Here is an 18,342-nt window from a genome sequence, read left to right as displayed (position 1 = left end):
AGCAGTTCGAATCCCTAGTGCCGCGTAACGGAGTGAGCTCCCGTGACTTGTCCCAGCCTCTGCCAACCTAGCCGTTCGAAAGCACGTAAAAAATGCAAGTAGAAAAATAGGAACCACCAATTTTGGTGGGAAGGGAACAGCGTTCCGTGCGCTTTCGGCGTTGAGTCATGCCAGCCACATGACCACGGAGACGTCTTCGGACAGCGCTGGCTCTTCAGCTTTGAAACGGAGATGAGCAGCGCCCCCTAGAGTCAGGAACAACCAGCACATATGTGCAAAGGGAACCTTTACTTTTTACCTTTGCTTATTTATGCTGGCACCTTCCGTTTTTGGTTCGTTTGTATTTAGGCACATGTCTCCATATGCACAACTAGAAAAGGGGAATTTGGCTCAAAATTCTTCTCTCTCTCCTTCCCCCTCTCCCTCTCTCCCCTCCCCCTCCCCCCTCTCTCCCCCTCCCTTTCTCTCCTTCCCCCCCCTCTCTCCCTCCCTCTCCTTCCCCCTCTCCCTCCCTCCCTCTCTCTCTTTCCCTCTCTCCCTCCCTCTCTTCCTCCTTTTCTCTCCCTTCTCCCTCCCTCCCCTCCCTCTCCCTCCCTCTCTCTCTTTCCCCCTCTATCCCTGCCTCTCTCTCCTTCCCTCTCTCTCTCCTTCCCTCTCTCTCTCTCTCCCTCTCTCTCTCTCTTCCAGATATGGCTGCAATGAACCTCAACAACGGTTCCAGCGGGGCTTCTGACCAAGACACCTTGGGCCCCCTCCCGCACCCCTCCACGCCATGGCCGCTGGGGCAAGGTTATCCTTACCAGTATCCCCTCGCCCCTCCGTGTTTCCCGCCAGCCTACCAGGACCCTGGCTTCAGTTACGGCAGCGGCAGCGCGGGAAGCCAGCACAGCGAAGGTAAGGCCCTCGGAGGCAAGCTTTCCGCCTTCCTGCTCCCCTGGCTGTTCCGCGTATACCTCCCTCTCCTGTGCTCCCTTTGCCTGTCCCTTCTCACGGACCCTTTGCGCCCATCTTGCACGGAGCCCGACTCCTGGCTACCGCCACTGGGTAGGGGGGCAGTGTTCATCTGAGCTGCCTGCATGGAGTCACACAGGTCCCTTAACCTGGCCCGGGAAAAGTCTAGCAACTGAGCCTTAGTTTGGTGGTCTTCGGATTGTGGCCTCCCGCGTCTCCTGTCTGATGCGTTTGGCATTCACTGCACACCCTGTGCAAATGTCAGAAAAAGGGGGACTTGTGCAGCCAGCAAGTTTCAAAGTGTGTGCGTTGCTCCCAACAAGGCTTGTTCTGTGTTCAGAACAATTCCAGACTCAGGGCTGGTTTTTCCAGCGTTCCCAGTTTGCCAGCGAAGTATAGGTGGTCCTTGAATTACGACAGTTCATTCAGTGACCGTTCAAATGAAAAAAAAAGCGATTTATGACTTATAACCCTTGCGACATCCCCACAGTCATGTGATCAAAATTCAGACGCTTAGCAACTGACTCGCGTTTATGACGGCTGCATTGTGACGTGATTCTGTTTGCGACCTTCTGACAAGCAGAGTTCTGACCTAGGCTTCCCTAGCAGCATGTGTCCTCATCCCGACAAACCCCTTTTATTTAATTGACAGTGAATTCCTCTCCAGCAAAATCCCAGCCCACAGTCTTTCAAGATAGTTCACAATTACCGACCTTGATCAGGCTTGGAGAGTGGCCAGGCCGAGATCTTTCAGACACCGCAATACTTGGCAAGAAGGCAGGAATGAATTAATGGCCTCCTGCAAACTCCACTCCCCTTTCGCTCCTCTTTTATTTCCTCTGGGAGGGGCCATTCACCGTCCACCTGTGGCTTTACTCCCAAGTCGACCCTTGTTCCTTAGCTGTTCCCTTCGTCTGGCAACTCTGCGCATGCACACACTGGGAAGAGGCTCCAGCTGTTCTTCTGCCTCACTGATGTCTGACTCTGAAGGCAGCTGATAATTGTCAGACGGCCCTGGCCCCCTCTCTGCCTCCGACACAGAGCCCTCCTCCGAGCCTTCCCCAGACTCAGGACTGGCCCATGTTCCTCCCCAGTCTCCTCAAGGCAGATTCATTTAACAATCATGTTACTTAGCAACTGCAGTGATTCCCTGAACCACCAGGGCAGGAGAGGTCGTAAAATGGGTCGCAAAACTCACTTAAGAAACATCTCGCTTAAGAACCAAACTTTTGGGCTCAACTGTGGAATATTTGTGATGTAGCTTCTTGTGAGTCTATTTGTGAGAAAGAGGCCCAGAATCTCCTTAAGTGGCTCTTCTAGCTGACATGTTATTGTGGTTTTAAGTGTTGCTGCTGTGCCATTCCTTTCGGATAAGGGCCGTTGCTTTCGGTAATTGCTCTTTCCTTGTTTTATCCCGCGCAAGCCTTAGATTGAAGGATTCATAAAGGATTGGTAAGCATATTTTTTCCTCCCTTCCGAAACCCCCATTTTCAGTCCATATAGATTCTCATGTCTTTTCTTTCCCCCCTCTGGGATTTTAAACTTGTTCCTCCCCACTTCCGCATCTAAGTCCTTGAATTAAAAACAACCACCACCTGCATTTTAAAAAAAGCACCCTATGCCCTGGCCTTAACCGCTTGCAGAATTCCCGGAGAGGCGAAGAAACCAATCTCGGTTGCAGCGGGAATTATCCTGAAGTCACTAGTCGACAATTTTAAATCACACCTCAACCTTTTGGTGGACATTTCCACACCATGGGAAGTTCTGACCTCAGAAAGGGGCGGTTTTTACAAGAAGCCACTTCTTCTAAACAACAACAAAGGGACAGACAACCACACCCCCAAACTTGTGAGAGCAGGGTAGCTATTGAAAAAGACTAGGATATTTTACTTGCGAGGGCCGAAAACAGCCGGTTGTCAACACTACAACACTGAGTTACAAGATCTCTTCCTCTGTAAACCTAATCTCCCCCAAACCTGGGATTTTGGAGCCCAGCAGGGACTTATCCCGACATTCCCGACATTCCGTTTCCAGGGTGTCTCTTCTTCTGTCCCGCTGGTGTGATTTGCTTTCATCCCTTCAAACCAAACATCAAAATCATACACTCCCGCTTTGCTTCGCTTTTCTGCATGTTTCCGCATCCTCCTTTTTCACCCGCCATCTGCTTCATCACTCCCGGTGACTTTTTCCGTGACTCCCATCATCCAACGGGCAAACAAATGCCCACCACCTTCTTTTACCTCTGGGCCTAATCCAGCTCCCTCTCCTCTCCCTCGTCCACCCCCTCCCTTCCAGGAAGCAAAAGTAGCGGCTCGAACCGAAGCAACAGCGAGAACAGCCGGCGGCGGGAGAAGGACCGCAAGTCAGCAGGCGGAGGCAGCAGCAGCGGCGGGTCGGACCCAGCCACCTGGAGCAGGGGTGGGGGGAGCGTCCTGCGGCACGAGCGGCCCCCCAGCCAACTTAGCCACCGCAGCCACGTCTCAGTCACCCTCAGCGAGAGAAGTCCTCGCAGCCACCACTCGTACGGCCCTCCGGGCGGGCTGCCTTCTCTGGGGCACTACCCCAAGCTGGGAGGCAAACTCTACGCCATCAGCGGGCCACCCGGAGGCCCCCCCGTGCGGGAACTTAGCTCCATCCCTCCCGAACTGACCGGGAGCCGCCAGTCCTTCCAGAAAGCCATGGGGAACCCGTGCGAATTCTTTGTGGACATCATGTGAACAGAAGTGCCTTCTTTCTAGAGTCCGTGCAGAAGGGTTCTTGTCCTGTCAACAGACTGGGCCCAGGCCCCCCCCCCTTTTTTTTTTCATTCAAAGCAACGGGGAAAGAGAGCGACGGCACCCTTCCCACTCACCCTGCCCCCCTCCCACCTTGACAATCTTTTGCATGTCACCCCCTTCTGACTCTTGATTGTGTTTTGCCAGCCAACGGGTGGAAAAGCGATTCCAGGATGTTAAATCCGCCAATCGGGCTATATTTTGTCCTTCCCCTCCTTTTTCCCCCCTCTTCTTCCCTTCCGTTGTTTTTCTGAATGTGATTGATAGATGTTCTCTCCAGATGATCTCTTCAACGAGCTTCGTTATGCCTGGCACCTTTTCTCTCAGTGCAATTTTACTGTCTTCTCCTTGGCTTAACCAAGGGATCGTCCTTTTATATCCTAGTTTCAAACGAAACAAAAAAAAAACGAAACAAAAGCAACACGGCAATTTTCCGGTCCTGCGTATTTTGCACCTTTAAAATATATATATTCTGGTTCCTTTCTTTCCAACCTTGGGGGAAATAAAAACTTACAACGAGGAGGATTTGCTTTGGTGAAGACAACACAACTGACGGTGAGGCGATGACATTGGATGTGTCTGGGTTCATTTTTTTTTAAACCCCGTTGCAACAATGGGTGAATTATCTATCGGTAGGCCTGTTTCCTACCCTCCTTTGGGCTAATTTTCATTAAGGGTTTTCTTTCTACCTGCTCAGCCTTTCGCTTTAAGAAGGGAAAACCATTTTTTTTTAAGAAACTTGACGGGGTAAATTTCTCCTCCGAAACCATGATAGGTTGCCTATTTTACACCTTGAAAGAAGATTCTGGTGGTTGTAAGTGTTTCCGCAAGCACTCCACCAAGGCAGTTATTGCCAAGCGGTGTTCCATCCATCCATCCCTCTGCTTGCTCCAGATAGAGAAGATTGCTGCCTTTGTCGGTCACACACCCTAAATTGTGTCTTTTCTCTCTTTTGCCACATTTTTTTTCTTTCCTTTTTAAGACTGGACCAACCCTTCCCTACGGCATAATTAAACTCCTCTTTGGTTGGAGGTTTTTAAAGAAGAGATTGGGGCAACCATCTGTCTGAAATTTAACAGATGGGCAGAGTGGGAAGGGACCTTGTAGGTCATCTAGTCCAACCCCCTGCTCACGCAGGAGACCCTACACCATTCCTGACAAATGGCAGTCCAATTTCTTCTTGAAAGCTTCCAGGGATAAAGCTCTCACAACTTCCGAAGGCAACTTCTGTTCCACTGGTTGTAGGTTTTCCTTACTTAAAAGTTAACAACTTCAATGTTGTAGGGTTTCCTACTTGAGCAAAGGGTTGGACTAGAAGACCTCCAAGGTCCCTTCCAACTCTTGTTATTGTCTGGCTGTTCGGCTAGCTAAATGGTCCATTTGGAAAAGCATCTTTTGCGGGGGGGGGGGATGTTCCTGTTTTCAGAGGAGATTTGGCCCCAGTGAGATCCTTTGACACCTGTGTTGTGTGTTGCAAACAGCACAACACACAAACACACACCCGCACTAGTTTCCAGGTTTCCAAGCGGGATGGCAAGGAAGTGCATGGTTTGGTCAACATTAGGAAAATTCTGCCTTTTCCCCAACTTTACATTTCGATGGCTGTGTTTGCATTTGGAGAGTATTTTTTAGTTTCTTTATGTCCCCCCACCTCCTTAATGCTTTGAATTAAGAACTAATCAAAGGAGATCCTTCAAGGATAGCTAGGGAATCTGTTCCCAACTGCTGACCCAAGTTGTTTCTCTCCCCCCCACTATCTCTCTGTTTGTCTGTCTCTGTCTCTCTCCTTTCTTCTCTGTCTCTGTCTGTCTCTTTTCTTCTCTGTCTCTGTCTGTCTCTGTCTCTCTCACTCCTTTCTTCTCTGTCTCTCTCTGTGTGTCTGTCTCTGCCTCTGTCTGTGTCTGTCTCTCTGTCTCTCTGTCTCTCTCTGTCTGCCTCTTGTCTCTCTCCTTTCTTCTCTGTCTCTGCCTCTGCCTCTGTCTGTCTGTGTCTGTCTCTCTCTCTCTCTGTCTGCCTCTGTCTCTCTCTCTCCTTTGTTCTCTGTCTCTGCCTCTGTCTGTCTCTCTCTCTGTGTGTCTGTCTCTCTCTGCGTCTGTCTGTCTTTGTCTCTCTGTCTCTCTCTTTCTTTGTCTCTTTCTCTGTCTCTGTCTCTGTCTGTGTGTCTGTGTGTCTGTCTCTGCCTGTCTGTCTGTCTGTCTGTCTCTGTCTCTCTCTGTCTCTCTGTCTCTCTGTCTCTCTCTCTCTCTCTCTCTCTCTCTCTCTCTCTCACACACACACACACACACACACACACACACACGTTTTCTCTCTCTTTATAATCCTCTATAGTAGTGAAGATGAAACATGCCCCCTTGGCTGACTGGCTGTTATTTTTTTTGTATTTATTTATTTTAACAGCTAATGTCAAACTCTAGCAAATGCCTCTCTTTGAAGAAATTGTATTGTGGTTCCCACATGGCTGGTTTATCTTGCTGGGCCGTCATGATCCAATATAATTGTGCAGAGGAGCTAGTCCTCATGAATTCACTGAAGCAAGCATGTTTTCAGCCTATTGATTCAGACCCAGTTTGGAAAAGATGCATTTCCCCCTTTAAAATCTCTTGACACATTCTCCTTTTCTGCTTCAGAGGGATCCCTAACTCAAAATGTTTTACCCCTAGTTGGGGTGGGATAAGACAGCTATATTTTGTGGGCGTGGTCTTCTGTCTGCCTTTAATGGCCAAGACGCTGAGCTTGTCGATCGGAAAGGTTGACAGTTCAGCGGTTCGAATCCCTAGGTCCTGTTCCATTGGTTATAGGTTTTCCTTACTTAAATGTTAACAACTTAAATGTTAACAACTTAAATGTTGTAAGGTTTCCTACTTGAGCAAGGGGTTGGACTAGAAGACCTCCAAGGTCCCTTCCAACTCTGTTACTGTTAACTGCTCCCGTTCATCCTTCCCGTTGCCAACTAGCAAGCCCGTTTTGGGCCTGGAGAAAACATTGAAACTGGATTATTTTGAGTTAGCTGCTTCTTCCCCTTTAAAGTTGCATTTTACTGGACAGTAAGGAATAATGTCAAAGGAAGATCTTAATTCTAATCGGGGTTTAGAATGACGCATACAGAATTTTATGTACAGTAGAGGGAGAAAAAAAATGGAAGTAAATGAGATTAAAGGCAGGAAATGAAATCCCTGCCCACCAACTCTCTAAAATATCTTAGCATTGGGTCACAGTACCCAAGATTGTGTTCTCGATGATGTGTGAATGGCCCACTCCCCTTATTTCTAATATCATCTTCCTTTTTTCTGAATTTTTGGGAGGGCTTCTTTGTAGATATTGTATGAAAAAACTCCAGTTGTTTGTATAGTTAATATATAACTGCTTATGTGTAAATGCTATTTTAAACTCTTAAAATAAGCTTTTACTTTTATGTGACAAATGCACTTTTGTGATTTTTCTTCATTGGTGGTGGCAACATTTTATTCCGAGATATTATATATATATATATTTCTTTTTGTCTCTGTCTTTTATTGGCTTGTCCCATGATTGGCATGCAAAGTCTTGTTGTGGTCCGACGGCAGCCTGCGGAGTTGGCAGCAGAGTCGGAGAGTGAGGAGGGTTGGGGAGGAACCTGGGCCAGTCCTGGAGTCTGGGGAAGGCTCTGACGAGGGCTGCGTCGGAGGCAGAGAGGGGCCCAGGGCTACCTGGGAGTTATGTGCTGCCTCCGAAGCCTCCAATTTGGACAGCAGTGAGGGAGAGGAACAGGCTCCCCCTGTTCCCAGTGCATGCATGCGCAGAGCTGCCAGAAGGCAAGAGCAGTTAAGACAGAAGGGACGACTTGGGAGTAAGGCTTGGAGGTGATTGGCTCCTCCCATAGGACATAAGCTCTGGAAACTCAAAAACTAGCTGCCTAGTGCACATGTGCATTTTTCCGGCCGTTATTTGGTCTGTTTTTCGGGGTGTTTTTCGGGCCAAAGTGGCCTGAAAACAGCCTGTTTTGGGGCTGTTTTCCGGCACTCTGGTGTCCGCGCAGACCAGCTTGGCGGAAACCAGAACGGCAGCTGGCGACCGTGCATGCGCCCACAGAGAAGTTCGCCATCATGGCTATAGGGCAAATATCAGGGTCCCCAAACTCCAAAACGCCTGGGACTGGCTAACAATGTGTGATGTCAAACATGCATCAAATGATGAAACTCGGTGTCCGAAATGCTTAAAATTCATGTCCCTAATGTCATATTTTGCGCTCGCCTTGTCCATGGTCCAGGGGATTCGACTGGTATTTCCGCTACCCCCTCCATCTCCCCCAGGCTGACAACACGAGGCTTGTTCAGATCTAAACTGCTTGGAATGGGACAGGCCAGTCTGCTCATCTTCCAAAAGACTAGGAAAGGTGTGGGACATGGGGGTGAAGATGGAGAGAAGGAGCCTTCCCCCCCCCTTAATTTTGTTTCCTGCCGTCTTCCAGCTGCCGCAACTCCAGAAAAAGAACACATCTGTTTCGAGCTGCAGTAGGGACGTTTATTTCAGGCCGAGCAGCAACGCAAGCGGTAAGGACAAGATAGGATACATCCAGGCTCAAAGGGGCAAACCTCCTTATAGGCCCACCCCAAAACAAAGCACTTGTAATTTAAACAGACGAGGTAGAAAATATTTAAAAATAAGACCGTAAACACACTGGCACCAAGGAAGAAATACAGCAGGGAATCTTTCCCAAAACACTGTGACAATAATAATAATAATAATCCCACTTTGAAAACACACACGCACATAAACAAACTCGTTGTTGGATTGTCTTCGTATCGGAGGTAGGCGACGGCCTGAATCTCTGCCGAACGTTAGTGTTTTGTAATGGCGTCGAAGAGGCAGAGTCCTCCCCTTGCTACTTCCCCTTAAAATAAAAATAATCATTGCAGGCAGAGATTCAGGCCGTAATCGGGAAGGGGGAAGAAGTATTGCTCAGCGTCCGCCGAAACCAAGGAAACTGACAACCGAAAGAAGTGGCAGCGTAAAGTAAGAACAGTACAGTTGCAAAGGAAGGAATACTGGCATTAAATACTGCCTTGGCTTTAAAAGGTGTGGATTCCTTCAAAGCTTAGGGTTAGCTTAGCAGTTGTTGCCCCAGCCTCCTCCTCCTCGACGTGCTAGCTGCCTAAATATTTATCGACAATAAATATTGAGATGGGTTTTACCAGATCTGTAAGGAAATGAAGTGTGTCAAGTCACTGGCGGATTCTTGGTTTGTTTTCTTTTTTGGCCCATAATACAGGAAGCCTGTCTTTTCGTCTCTTGGCACAGCTGTCTGCCGCTTGAATGGCATGGGTTGTTTTTGGGGGTGTGTGTGTGAAAAATGCAGCGTGCCCAATAATCCATCTGTCAATGGAAAAAGGGGTGAAGCCCTAAGAAGAGTTTTGATTGTCTCGCTTGGCTGGGAGTCTCTTTCAAAGCCAAGCCAATGCCTTGGCGTAGGAAGCTTTTGTGAGAGCCGAGCCCTCAAGGCTTAAGTGCACTGCCAAGGTAAGCGGGAGAAAAGTTAAGAGGGGTGTGAAGAAGACGACAAGAAAAGAAGGAGGGTGGTGACGATGGAAGCAGGAAAGGCGTTTCCGAGGTACATTGTCAGTGCTGATCAATGAGATTGTCTTAACTGCGTGCTTTCCAGGGGCTGAGCGATGGTGCAACTGCTACGTAACCAGCATATGGATCATCCCAGGATCCTTTTCCACACCTATCCTTGACAAAGAGTCGTAAGAGGTTTAAGCTAAATTCCCAGCCTTAAAAGAGAAGTTTTTTCAAAGGGTTTCGGGCACCGCCTCCTCCTCCTGCTGCAGATTGAGCAAGAGGATCAGGGAGTGAGATTTTGTGGGGCATTTCTTTCTCAAGCACACTTCTGTTCTTAAAACTGCTTTCAGGATGCTGTTGAACTAGAACTCCCAGCATCCTTTCCATCCCTGGGATGGGCAGATAAGGTTCAGGGAGGAGGGATCCATTGCTTTAAGCGATCTCACGATAGTCAAAGCATCCCTATTTCCCCAGCTCTCTAACTGTTAGCTAGAGACAAACCCTTGTCAAAGGCACAGCATTTCTTGATGTCGGGACCCCCCCCCCCCTAATCACATGCTTGATTGTGTGCGGGGAGGGGGTGGCTTAATCAAACCCAGGCAGGCGAGTTGTTCAGTTCACGTGTCTCCTTCACACCTCAGTAACTTCTCCCGCTCTGCTTCCACCTGCGCTATTAAAACCCTTTTTTTCAAGGTTAATTGGATGGGGATAAAGCTGCACTTTCACGCGACGCCATCTCTGGCGTTTTGATTGAGTGAGTGAGTGAGTGATTGATTGATTGACAGAGCAGAAAGGGAAACCTTGCCACGGTTCCAAAGTTGTGCGTCAATTTGGAAAGGAGTTGGCTGCGATGGCGGGCTGCAGGAGGAAGCGAGGAAAGAAAAGGAAGGAAGGAAGAGAAAGAAAGAAAGAAAGAAGGAGGGATGGGAGAAAAAAAGGGAGGGAAGGGAGAAAGAAAGAAAGAAAAAGAGAGAGAGATAGGAGAAAAAAGGGAGGGAAGGGAGAAAGAAAGAAAGAAAAAGGGAGAGATAGGAGAAAAAAGGGAGGGAAGGGAGAAAGGAAGAAAGAAAAAAAGAAAAAAAAGGGAGATGGGAGAAAAAAGGAGGGAAGGGAGAAAGAAAAAAGAAAGAAAGAGGGAGGGAGGGGAGAAAAAAGGGAGGGAAGGGAGAAAGAAAGAAAGGGAGGGATGGGAGAAAAAAGGGAGGGGAGAAAGAAAGAAAAAAGAGAGGGAGGGAGGGAGGGAAATAGGAGAGGGAGGAAGGACCACAAACCTGGCACTAGATGCAGGTCTAGAAAAGAGAAGGAAAGAAAGAAAGAAAGAAAAAGAAAGGAGAAGGAAAGAAAGAAAAGAAAAGAAAAATAAATCAAGGACTGGATGCCTTTCTGGATCAAAGCTTTTGGAAGGAGGAAAAGGGGCAGGAACACAGCTTTCTGATTGGGGAAATGGCATAAAGGCTTTATATCTTCAGTGCTAGGACCCCAAACGGAGGGATGGCTTGAAGGCCTCGTAGCTTTCCAAGAAGAAACCTGATTGATAAGAGCAGGAGATGATTTTTCGAGGAGATCTGGGGGCTGCAGCCGCAGGGAGAGCCCCTCCGGCTCTCGGGTCAGCTTCGGTCCCCCTCAGGGGAGGTCGAGCAGCTTGTGCTCCGTGTAGAGGTTCTCCGTGATCTCGTAGACCTTGCTGATGTAAGGCAGAGCCTCGCCCAGCATCTCGATTGCCGCCTGGGTGCTGCCCACCCGCATGTTTTCCAGGAAGGCCTCGCGGGTGGGCAAGGCGTAGAAGGCCATGGTGGCTGCCTTGCGGATGATCCAGGGGTGGTAGTTGGCCAGCGAGGCGTTGTAGGAATCCGTGCACAACGTCGAGGTCTTGGAACTGGGGCTGCTAGTCCTCAGGCCCTCCAGAAACAGGTGCAGCCAGCGCAGGGCACGGTGGAGGCGAAGGATAGTTCGGCAGCCCGAGGTAGGATAGTTGCCAGGCTCCCTCAAATCCACCAGCCGGTTGGCCAGCTCATAATTCACCATAGCTTGGATGGTAATGTAGTCCTCCCGCCGCTCGTTGCAGCGGAAGTTCTCCATGATCTGGATTTTGGTCACGGCGTCTTTGGAGATGAAGGAGAAGATTGGCCCCATTGTGTTTAGAAACCTCCAGGAAGAAAAAGAAATAAGGAGAATGTTAGAATGTGCAGAAATGAATAGACTAACACAAGCAATTAAAGAGAAAGAGGAAACTGAACATTATATGATTGGGAGAGTATTTTACCAATGGTTGGAGAGAGAAAAAAAGGAGTTTGGAAATGAAGAAAGCTAAAAAACAAATCGATAACACACTTAGATAAAGATATAAAATGGTTAGTGTGTGTCTGATAAGAATAATGATGCTTAACGCTGATATATTATTTCTAGAAGATAGTAAGAAGAAGAATGGTGAGTTTTATAATGTTTAAATGCTTGATATATTATCATACTAAACTTAGGGAAATAGTGTGAATATGAATGTGAAAGATGTGGCAAAAGAGGAACGATGTTGCACAGAGATGTTTGTACCCAGACGACACACTGCATAAGGAAAGACGGAATGGTTATGTTTGTAATTGAAAAATAATAAAACTCTTTAAAAAAAAGAAGAAGAAAAAGATGTCATGATAAAGTAATGGGAATGGATGCCACCTTCCAGATTTTGTCAACAGCTACTGGACATAAGGTAAAGGTTCCCCTCGCACATATGTGCTAGTCGTTCCCGACTCTAGGGGGCGCTGCTCATCTCCGTTTCAAAGCCGAAGAGCCGGGGCTGTCCGAAGATGTCTCCGTGGTCATGTGGCCGGCATGACTCAACTCCCGAAGGTGCATGGAACGCTGTTCCCTTCCCACCAAAGGTGGTCCCTATTTTTCTACTTGCATTTTTTACGTGCTTTCAAACTACTAGGTTGGCAGAAGCGGGGACAAGTCATGGGAGCTCACTCCGTTACGCGGCGCTAGGGATTCGAACCGCTGAACTGCTGACCTTTTCTGATCGACAAGCTCAGTGTCTTAGCCACTGAGCCACCCGCGTCCCTGTCTACTGGACATAGACAGTGGTTAAGTGCAGTATTGCAGCAAACTGTGCCCACCGCCTGCAGTCCGATACTGAACTTGGCTCACGTCTTCGATCTTTCCAAGGTCGGTAAAATGAGGAGCTGGATACAGAATAATAGATACGGAATAACAGAGTTGGAAGGTACCTCGGAGGTCTTCTAGTCCAACCCCCTGCTCAAACAGGAGTTTCTAGACCAGGGGTTGGCAAACTAGAGCCATTTGGACCCGTTTCCCACAGAAAAGAAAACACCGGGAGCCACAAAGGTCCTAACCGGAAGCCCCCTGTTCAATTCTGGAGCTGATCGGAAGTTCAGTTCTCCCCACCATAGAGTCTCCTCCTAGTGCGGCGTACTTTTTCCTCTACCTGTCCTAACCGAAAGCCCTATCAATTGTGGAGACAACTGGAAAACCCTCTCCTTGCCATAGAGTCTTTTCCAGGTGCACTGTGCTTCTCTCCCCCCCCCCCCCCGAAGCTCCTCTCAAAATTGTGGAGCCGACCGGTGACGGAGCCACAGCAGTGAGGAAAGAGCCACATGCGGCTCCAGAGCCGCAGTTTGTTGAGCCCTCTCCTAGACCATTTCCAGATTGTTGGGGGTTCTATGCAAATAATGCCTACATTGTAAACTTCCCAGAGAATGCTGAAAAGCGCTGTGGGGAGAGGCGGGGCCAGCGTCGCGACGATATGGTTGTGTGGTCTCAATGCTCTGAGACCACAGCCAATACTTTTGTCACTGGGGGGGGGGGGGGGTCCAATGGACCTAAACCGTCCCGAAGAGACGGTGAACAGGAAGAATACGTCTTGCTGATTTGGGGGATATCGCAAAATCCCTGAAAGAAGCAAGAGAAGTTCTTCAAGCCGGCGACAAAAAATCCAGCCAAGGCTGACGAAGTCGGGGCAGCTCCAAAACGGAGGATATGGAAAGAAAAAGTGTTTCCAGCTGGTGAGGAATTTTTATTGTTTTAAAAAAGAGTCTGCCTATAAAAACTTAAAAATTAATTTAAATTGAAGAATAGAAGATTTAAGCGGCGAAATTAAATTTAGAATGGTTTTGGACAGTGGGTTTATCTCTTTTTTAAAAAAATGCTTTTTACATGGACGGAATTTCTACAAGCTTTTAAAAATGGATGGATCAAGTCTTCTTCTTCTACCTTTTCTTTGTGACTCTCCGCGATCTATAGAACAAAGTTTTCTCCTCTCATTGTTGTGGATACTTTTCTAATTCATTAGAAAAACTCATTTAAAGATCGGATTACTTTTTTCAATTTGAAATATAAAATAGTTACAAAAAATAAACTTTTTAACAGCGCTGCGCTGCTCGAATGCTGGGAGGTTTTCTTGAACGGAGCTTGTGTATTCAGGCCGAACTTGCGGCTTGGCTACAGAGTGATGGGAAGGGGGGCCAGATGTCCCTTTGAAGTGCACTCAAAGTGAAAACAACGGTCTTTGTGAACGTATGCTTCAATCTTGTTGACCTTCTAAGCAAGAGCAGCTGTGCATGATAATATGGCATCTCAGGAGAATGTAGAAGCTTCAAACTTGCAAGGAATATTTGCAGAATTGCAAAAATTATTAAATACAGAGGAGAGAATGGAAAGAAAACTGGATTACTTGGAACAAAAAAATCGAGGATGTTTATCAAATACAAAATGAGGTGATTGAAACTAAAAAAACCGAAGTGCAAGATGAATATAAAGAGATTAAACTGGTTGACATTTATGGCATTTGGTCTATTTTTGAAAAAAGAAAGAATGGAATATCGAAAGAAGAATTAAATGGAGAGATTTATTCCAAAGGGCAAAATATAGAAGAAGAGAAAATTAAATTACCTATGGACTATGGAATCTTATTGGCAAAAATATTGATAACACTGCTGACAATCAAAGACAAGCTGAACAAGGAAACAGAAAGAGGGCATCAAAAGTACATGAGAGATTTTACAAGCAAGGAGTTGCTAAGAGAAGTCCATACAGATCTGATTAAGAAAATGTTTAGCAGATTAGTTCCACAAATGGCAGAAGATATGAGAGTGTTTTGTTATTGGAAAGATACAGGTTGATAGATGGAAGAGTATAATTCAAAACTAGCTAAAGTTAGTGAAATTTAGTGATAATAGGTATAGTCCAATAAAAAATTGATAATGATAATAATGTATACAATGTGTAGTGTTATGATAAGCAATAACTGGATATGAATATTGAATGATAACCATGAAGGGAAGGCTAGAAATCCTTTTGGATTATATATAAAGGTTAATAATAATAATAACAATAAAAAAGAATTAAATTAGACACAGTTTTGATTATTAGGGGGAAAATGTTATGGTATAGGATATAGTCAAATAAAGAAAGGATAATGATAATAATTCATACATATGTATGGGTATAATATAAGGAAACTGGAGCAAATTGTAAATAGTGATTTTGAAAGGAGGATTAGAAAATGTTGTTATTAAATATTACGGATGTTTAGCTAGAATAGGACATAAGGATTCAGTGTCATTGGAGGATTTTAGATATAGTAAATGAAATGCCAGTATGTGGTTATGTACTAAATTTTGGTATATTTTATGATGAAGGATGTTTAAATAATTATAGTCAAATAAAAGTGGAGGTATGATGATGGTAATATGTATAAACACTTGAGATAAAATGCTAGAGTTAATATGAACTAAACTTGATGACGGTGGAAGAGATGCACGAAAGCTTTTTGTAACCAACTGATACACTTTCTACCGTATGTAAAGAAGAAGGTTCTTTATGTTTGTTTTGAAAATTTAAAAAAATTGTAAAAAAGAAAAGCGCTGTGAGGTTTCCTCAAATGACATCCTCACACACACACACCGGATAATATTGAGCCTATCCTACAGAAAACAGCTTCCTTCTCTTTGGCGGCATCTCTAAATCAGGGGTGTCCAAATTTGGGAACTTTTAAGACTTTGTGGACTTCAAGTTGTGGACTTCAACTTGTGGAGTTGAAGTCCACAAGTCTTAAAAGTTCCCAAATTTGGACACCCCTGCTTTAAATGTATTCTAATCCCACAATTTCCGTTGTTTTTTTTTCCCTAACCCAGCTTGTGATTCCGAGCCTAGATCAAAGCAGAAGCTTTACCTGACGAGTCCTTTCCAGCCTCCTAAATATGGGTCCATCAGGATTTCTTCCTCGCCGTTCAGACAGCTCTGGAACATGACCAGCACACTTTTCAAGCCATGAATATCCTCGCCGTCAGCCATGGTGTGACGCTTGGGAAACTGAGGAAGAGACTCCGGGGCAGGTGGAAAAAAACAGAGCCTCAAGGGAACCTTCCCAGGTAGAATAGAACAGAACGACAGAGTTGGATGGGACCTTGGAGGTCTTCTAGTCCAACCCCCTCCCCTGCTTAGGCAGGAAACCCGACAGCACTTCAAAATAAAGGGTGGTGCAAACTCTTCTTTAAAATGTCCAGTGTTGGAGCCCTCACAACCTGGTAGAAGAGCGTTCTGTTATAACTTGAGAGAGTCGGAAACTGACGCCTGGCGCTCCGGTGGAAATGAAACAAAATCCTGAACCCGTTGCCGAGAAGGGCGTGGCGACGGGAGGACGATCCAGAGCTTTTTATGTTGAGCTGTCTAAACATTCAGGATAAAAGGATGTGTTTGTTTTTGGGGGGGGGGTGAGTGAGTGGGTGGGTGGGTGGGAGGCAGGGGTGGAATGACCCATCGGTGTTTAGCAGGTTGAACTGGTCTAACTTGTTTTTCCCCCTTCAAACTCAAAGGAATTACTTGGGAAAAAAAGGCCTCCCTCCGCATAGATCGTCCTCGACTTACAGCCACAATGAAGCCCAGGAGTCCCACTGCTAAGCAAGTCAGCGGTTAAACGAGCTGAGCTCCGTTTCATTCAAGGAATCCCTGCAGACGTTAAGTTTGTCCCACGGTCGTTAAGCGAACTTGGCTTCCCCCCACTGACTTTGCTTGCCCGAAGGTCGCAAAAGCAGATCACGTCCACCCCCGGGGACACTGCAGGTGTCATAAATATCATGCCAGTGCCAAGCGTCCAAATTTGGATCCGGTGATGGCGGGGATGCTGCGACGGTCGTAAGTGTGAAACATTAAGTCCCCCCCCTCTCCGAGTCACCCTAGCTCTGACTGGTCCTAACTGTATATGAATCAGTGCTTTTTCCTAAGTCTCATTCAGTGACAAATATATCAGTTGGTTTTAAGTCTGGGTTAGCTTGGAAGGCAGGCAGCTAGATCCAAGGGATCGGGTTAAATTTTAATCCCCCCTCCTCCCGGCTCCAGTTAGCCCCAATTAAAACCAGTGAAGCTTTGCTATGTGTGTTTGTGTGTCCGTCCCAAGCCAACCACCACTTCGCCCAGGAAAGAGTCCATGCGTGCTAAGCATTTAAGATTCAAGGCCAGGATGGTTTTAAAACGGGGGAAGATCCCGATGTGATCCTGGCCTGATCCCAGCCGATCCATGGACCCTGCGGGATGAATCCGGATGGGGGATTTTCCATTCACTGCCTCCTCCTGTCCTTTTCCAATTAATGTTTAAAAAAGGAAACCAGAAATACTGCAAATTCCAAATTCCACCCGAGATCTGGTACTGCTCGGAACAATCGGCGGGCAACTACAATAACAATAAGCCAGTTAATAAACCTATCATTTGGGCTTAACCGTACCGGAGTCTCCAATACTAAATTGTTCATAAGGGGGGGAAAAGCATGCCAAGAACTCAAAATTCCTGACTTGTTTCGAATCCAGAAACTTTCATCTAGTTGTGGGGGAGCTTCATCGCTTGAGACTCTTGGCCAAGTGTGCGAATTTGGTTGTGTGAGTGCTGGGATGCTACCACGGTCGTAAGCGTGAGAACCGTTAAGTGCAAGCCTTCAGCTTTTTAAAATCAGCCTCGTGAACTTCGCTCCCTAAAGGGATGGTGGTAAGCTTGCCTTCAGCATCGCTTGCCTTTGGGCGTTCTGGGAGCTTCATCCCTGGAAGCTTTCAAGAAGAGATTGGACTGCCATTTTTCAGAAATGGTGCAGGGTCTCCTGCTTGGGCTGGGGGGTTGGACTAGATGACCTCCAAGGTCCCTTCCAACTCCATTGATCTTTTAAATCTGGACTGAAGCCTGTTAAATCTGGGCTAAAGAGTTCAAGAAGAGATTGGACTGCCATTTTTCTGAAATTTTGCAGGGTGTACTGCTTGGGCGGCGGGGTTGGACTAGATGACCTCCACGGTCCCTTCCAACTATGTTAATCTGCTAAATCTGGGCTAAAGCCTGTTAAATCTGGGCTAAAGCCTTCAAGAAGAGACTGGACTGCCATTTTTCAGAAATGGTGCAGGATCCCCTGCTTGGGCAGCGGGGTTGGACTAGATGACCTTTAAGGTCCCTTCCCACTCTGTTAATCTAAGATTGAGGGATGGGGCAGAAGGAAGCCTATTATTATTATTATAATAACTAACCATCTTGTAATCACTGTGCTTATTATTCAGTGTTGGATGGGCACCATCCCAGATACAGATTAACAAGAGTTGGAAGGGACCTTGGAGGTCATCTAGTCCAATCCCCTCTTCCAAGCAGGAGACCGTACCCCATTCGTGACGATGGCTGCAGAAGCCCCCCACCGCCAACTCTCTAGGTCTCTGCCCCCCACCCACAACCCCAGGCTCCCACTCCCAAGGTTTAGCCCCGCCCAGCCTCGTAAGGGGAAGGACTTCATCTTCCTCCCCCGCCCAGGGGGCTTCCCTCCCTCTCCTCCCCTCCCCGTCCGGCGCTTTCACTCACCTTAGCAACCCCCTTCGTCCTTTCCCTTCTTCGTCCGGCCCCCTTTCCTCAGATCCGCCAATAAGGGCCCTGCTCGTACCCGCGCGACCCGCCCGCTGCTCTCGGCTAAGCCAATAGGCTCCCCGCTGGGCTGGTTTTTTTTTTTTTTTTGCCGCTGCCGGCCAATGAGGGCTTCAGAAATGGGCTCGGGAAAGACGGCGCGCGCTTCCGGGAAGGCGGGTCTGCGGCACGCACGCGCAGCCT

The 18,342-nt window shown here is 47.2% G+C and overlaps 2 protein-coding genes across 4 annotated transcripts in view; one reads left to right on the top strand and one right to left on the bottom strand.

The window, feature by feature from the left end:
• The window catches only part of DVL1 (dishevelled segment polarity protein 1), a 69,837-nt gene extending 62,619 nt beyond the window's left edge, over nucleotides 1–7,218 (top strand). For both annotated transcript variants that reach the window (XM_081955095.1, XM_081955096.1), the window contains exons 14-15: nucleotides 688–894; nucleotides 3,247–7,218. In XM_081955095.1, coding sequence (XP_081811221.1) covers nucleotides 688–894; nucleotides 3,247–3,668 — 629 coding nt within the window. In that variant the 3' untranslated portion in view covers nucleotides 3,669–7,218. The remainder of the gene's footprint in view (nucleotides 1–687; nucleotides 895–3,246) is intronic.
• A 3,083-nt stretch (nucleotides 7,219–10,301) lies between these two features.
• Nucleotides 10,302–18,145, bottom strand: CPTP (ceramide-1-phosphate transfer protein). 2 transcript variants are annotated; one of them, XM_081955075.1, is made up of 3 exons: nucleotides 18,100–18,145; nucleotides 15,448–15,638; nucleotides 10,302–11,409 (listed from the first exon to the last, which is right to left on the bottom strand). In XM_081955075.1, exons 2-3 carry the CDS (start codon nucleotides 15,567–15,569, stop codon nucleotides 10,887–10,889), a joined length of 645 nt encoding a protein of 214 aa, XP_081811201.1. In that variant the 5' UTR covers nucleotides 15,570–15,638; nucleotides 18,100–18,145; the 3' UTR covers nucleotides 10,302–10,886. The 2 variants fall into 2 exon arrangements, with proteins under 2 accessions (XP_081811201.1, XP_081811202.1); XM_081955076.1 differs by having other exon boundaries at nucleotides 15,448–15,587; nucleotides 18,100–18,125.
• Nucleotides 18,146–18,342: the final 197 nt, after the last annotated feature.

Source organism: Natrix helvetica (genome assembly GCF_964273705.1).
Source record: "Natrix helvetica genome assembly, chromosome: 5".
In the NCBI taxonomy this organism is placed as follows: Eukaryota; Metazoa; Chordata; class Lepidosauria; order Squamata; family Natricidae; genus Natrix; species Natrix helvetica.
The sequence above is the reverse complement of the archived record's forward strand: the minus strand, read 5'-3'. Positions and strand labels throughout refer to the sequence as shown.

Excerpts from the sequence above, each read along its gene's own strand:
- CPTP (XM_081955075.1), bottom strand. The coding sequence starts at position 15,569 with ATGGCTGACGGCGAGGATATTCATGGCTTGAAAAGTGTGCTGGTCATG. Across the intron at positions 11,410-15,447 it reads GGCTGGAAAGGACTCGTCAG|GTTTCTAAACACAATGGGGC; the intron begins GTAAAGCTTCTG and ends TTCTTCCTGGAG.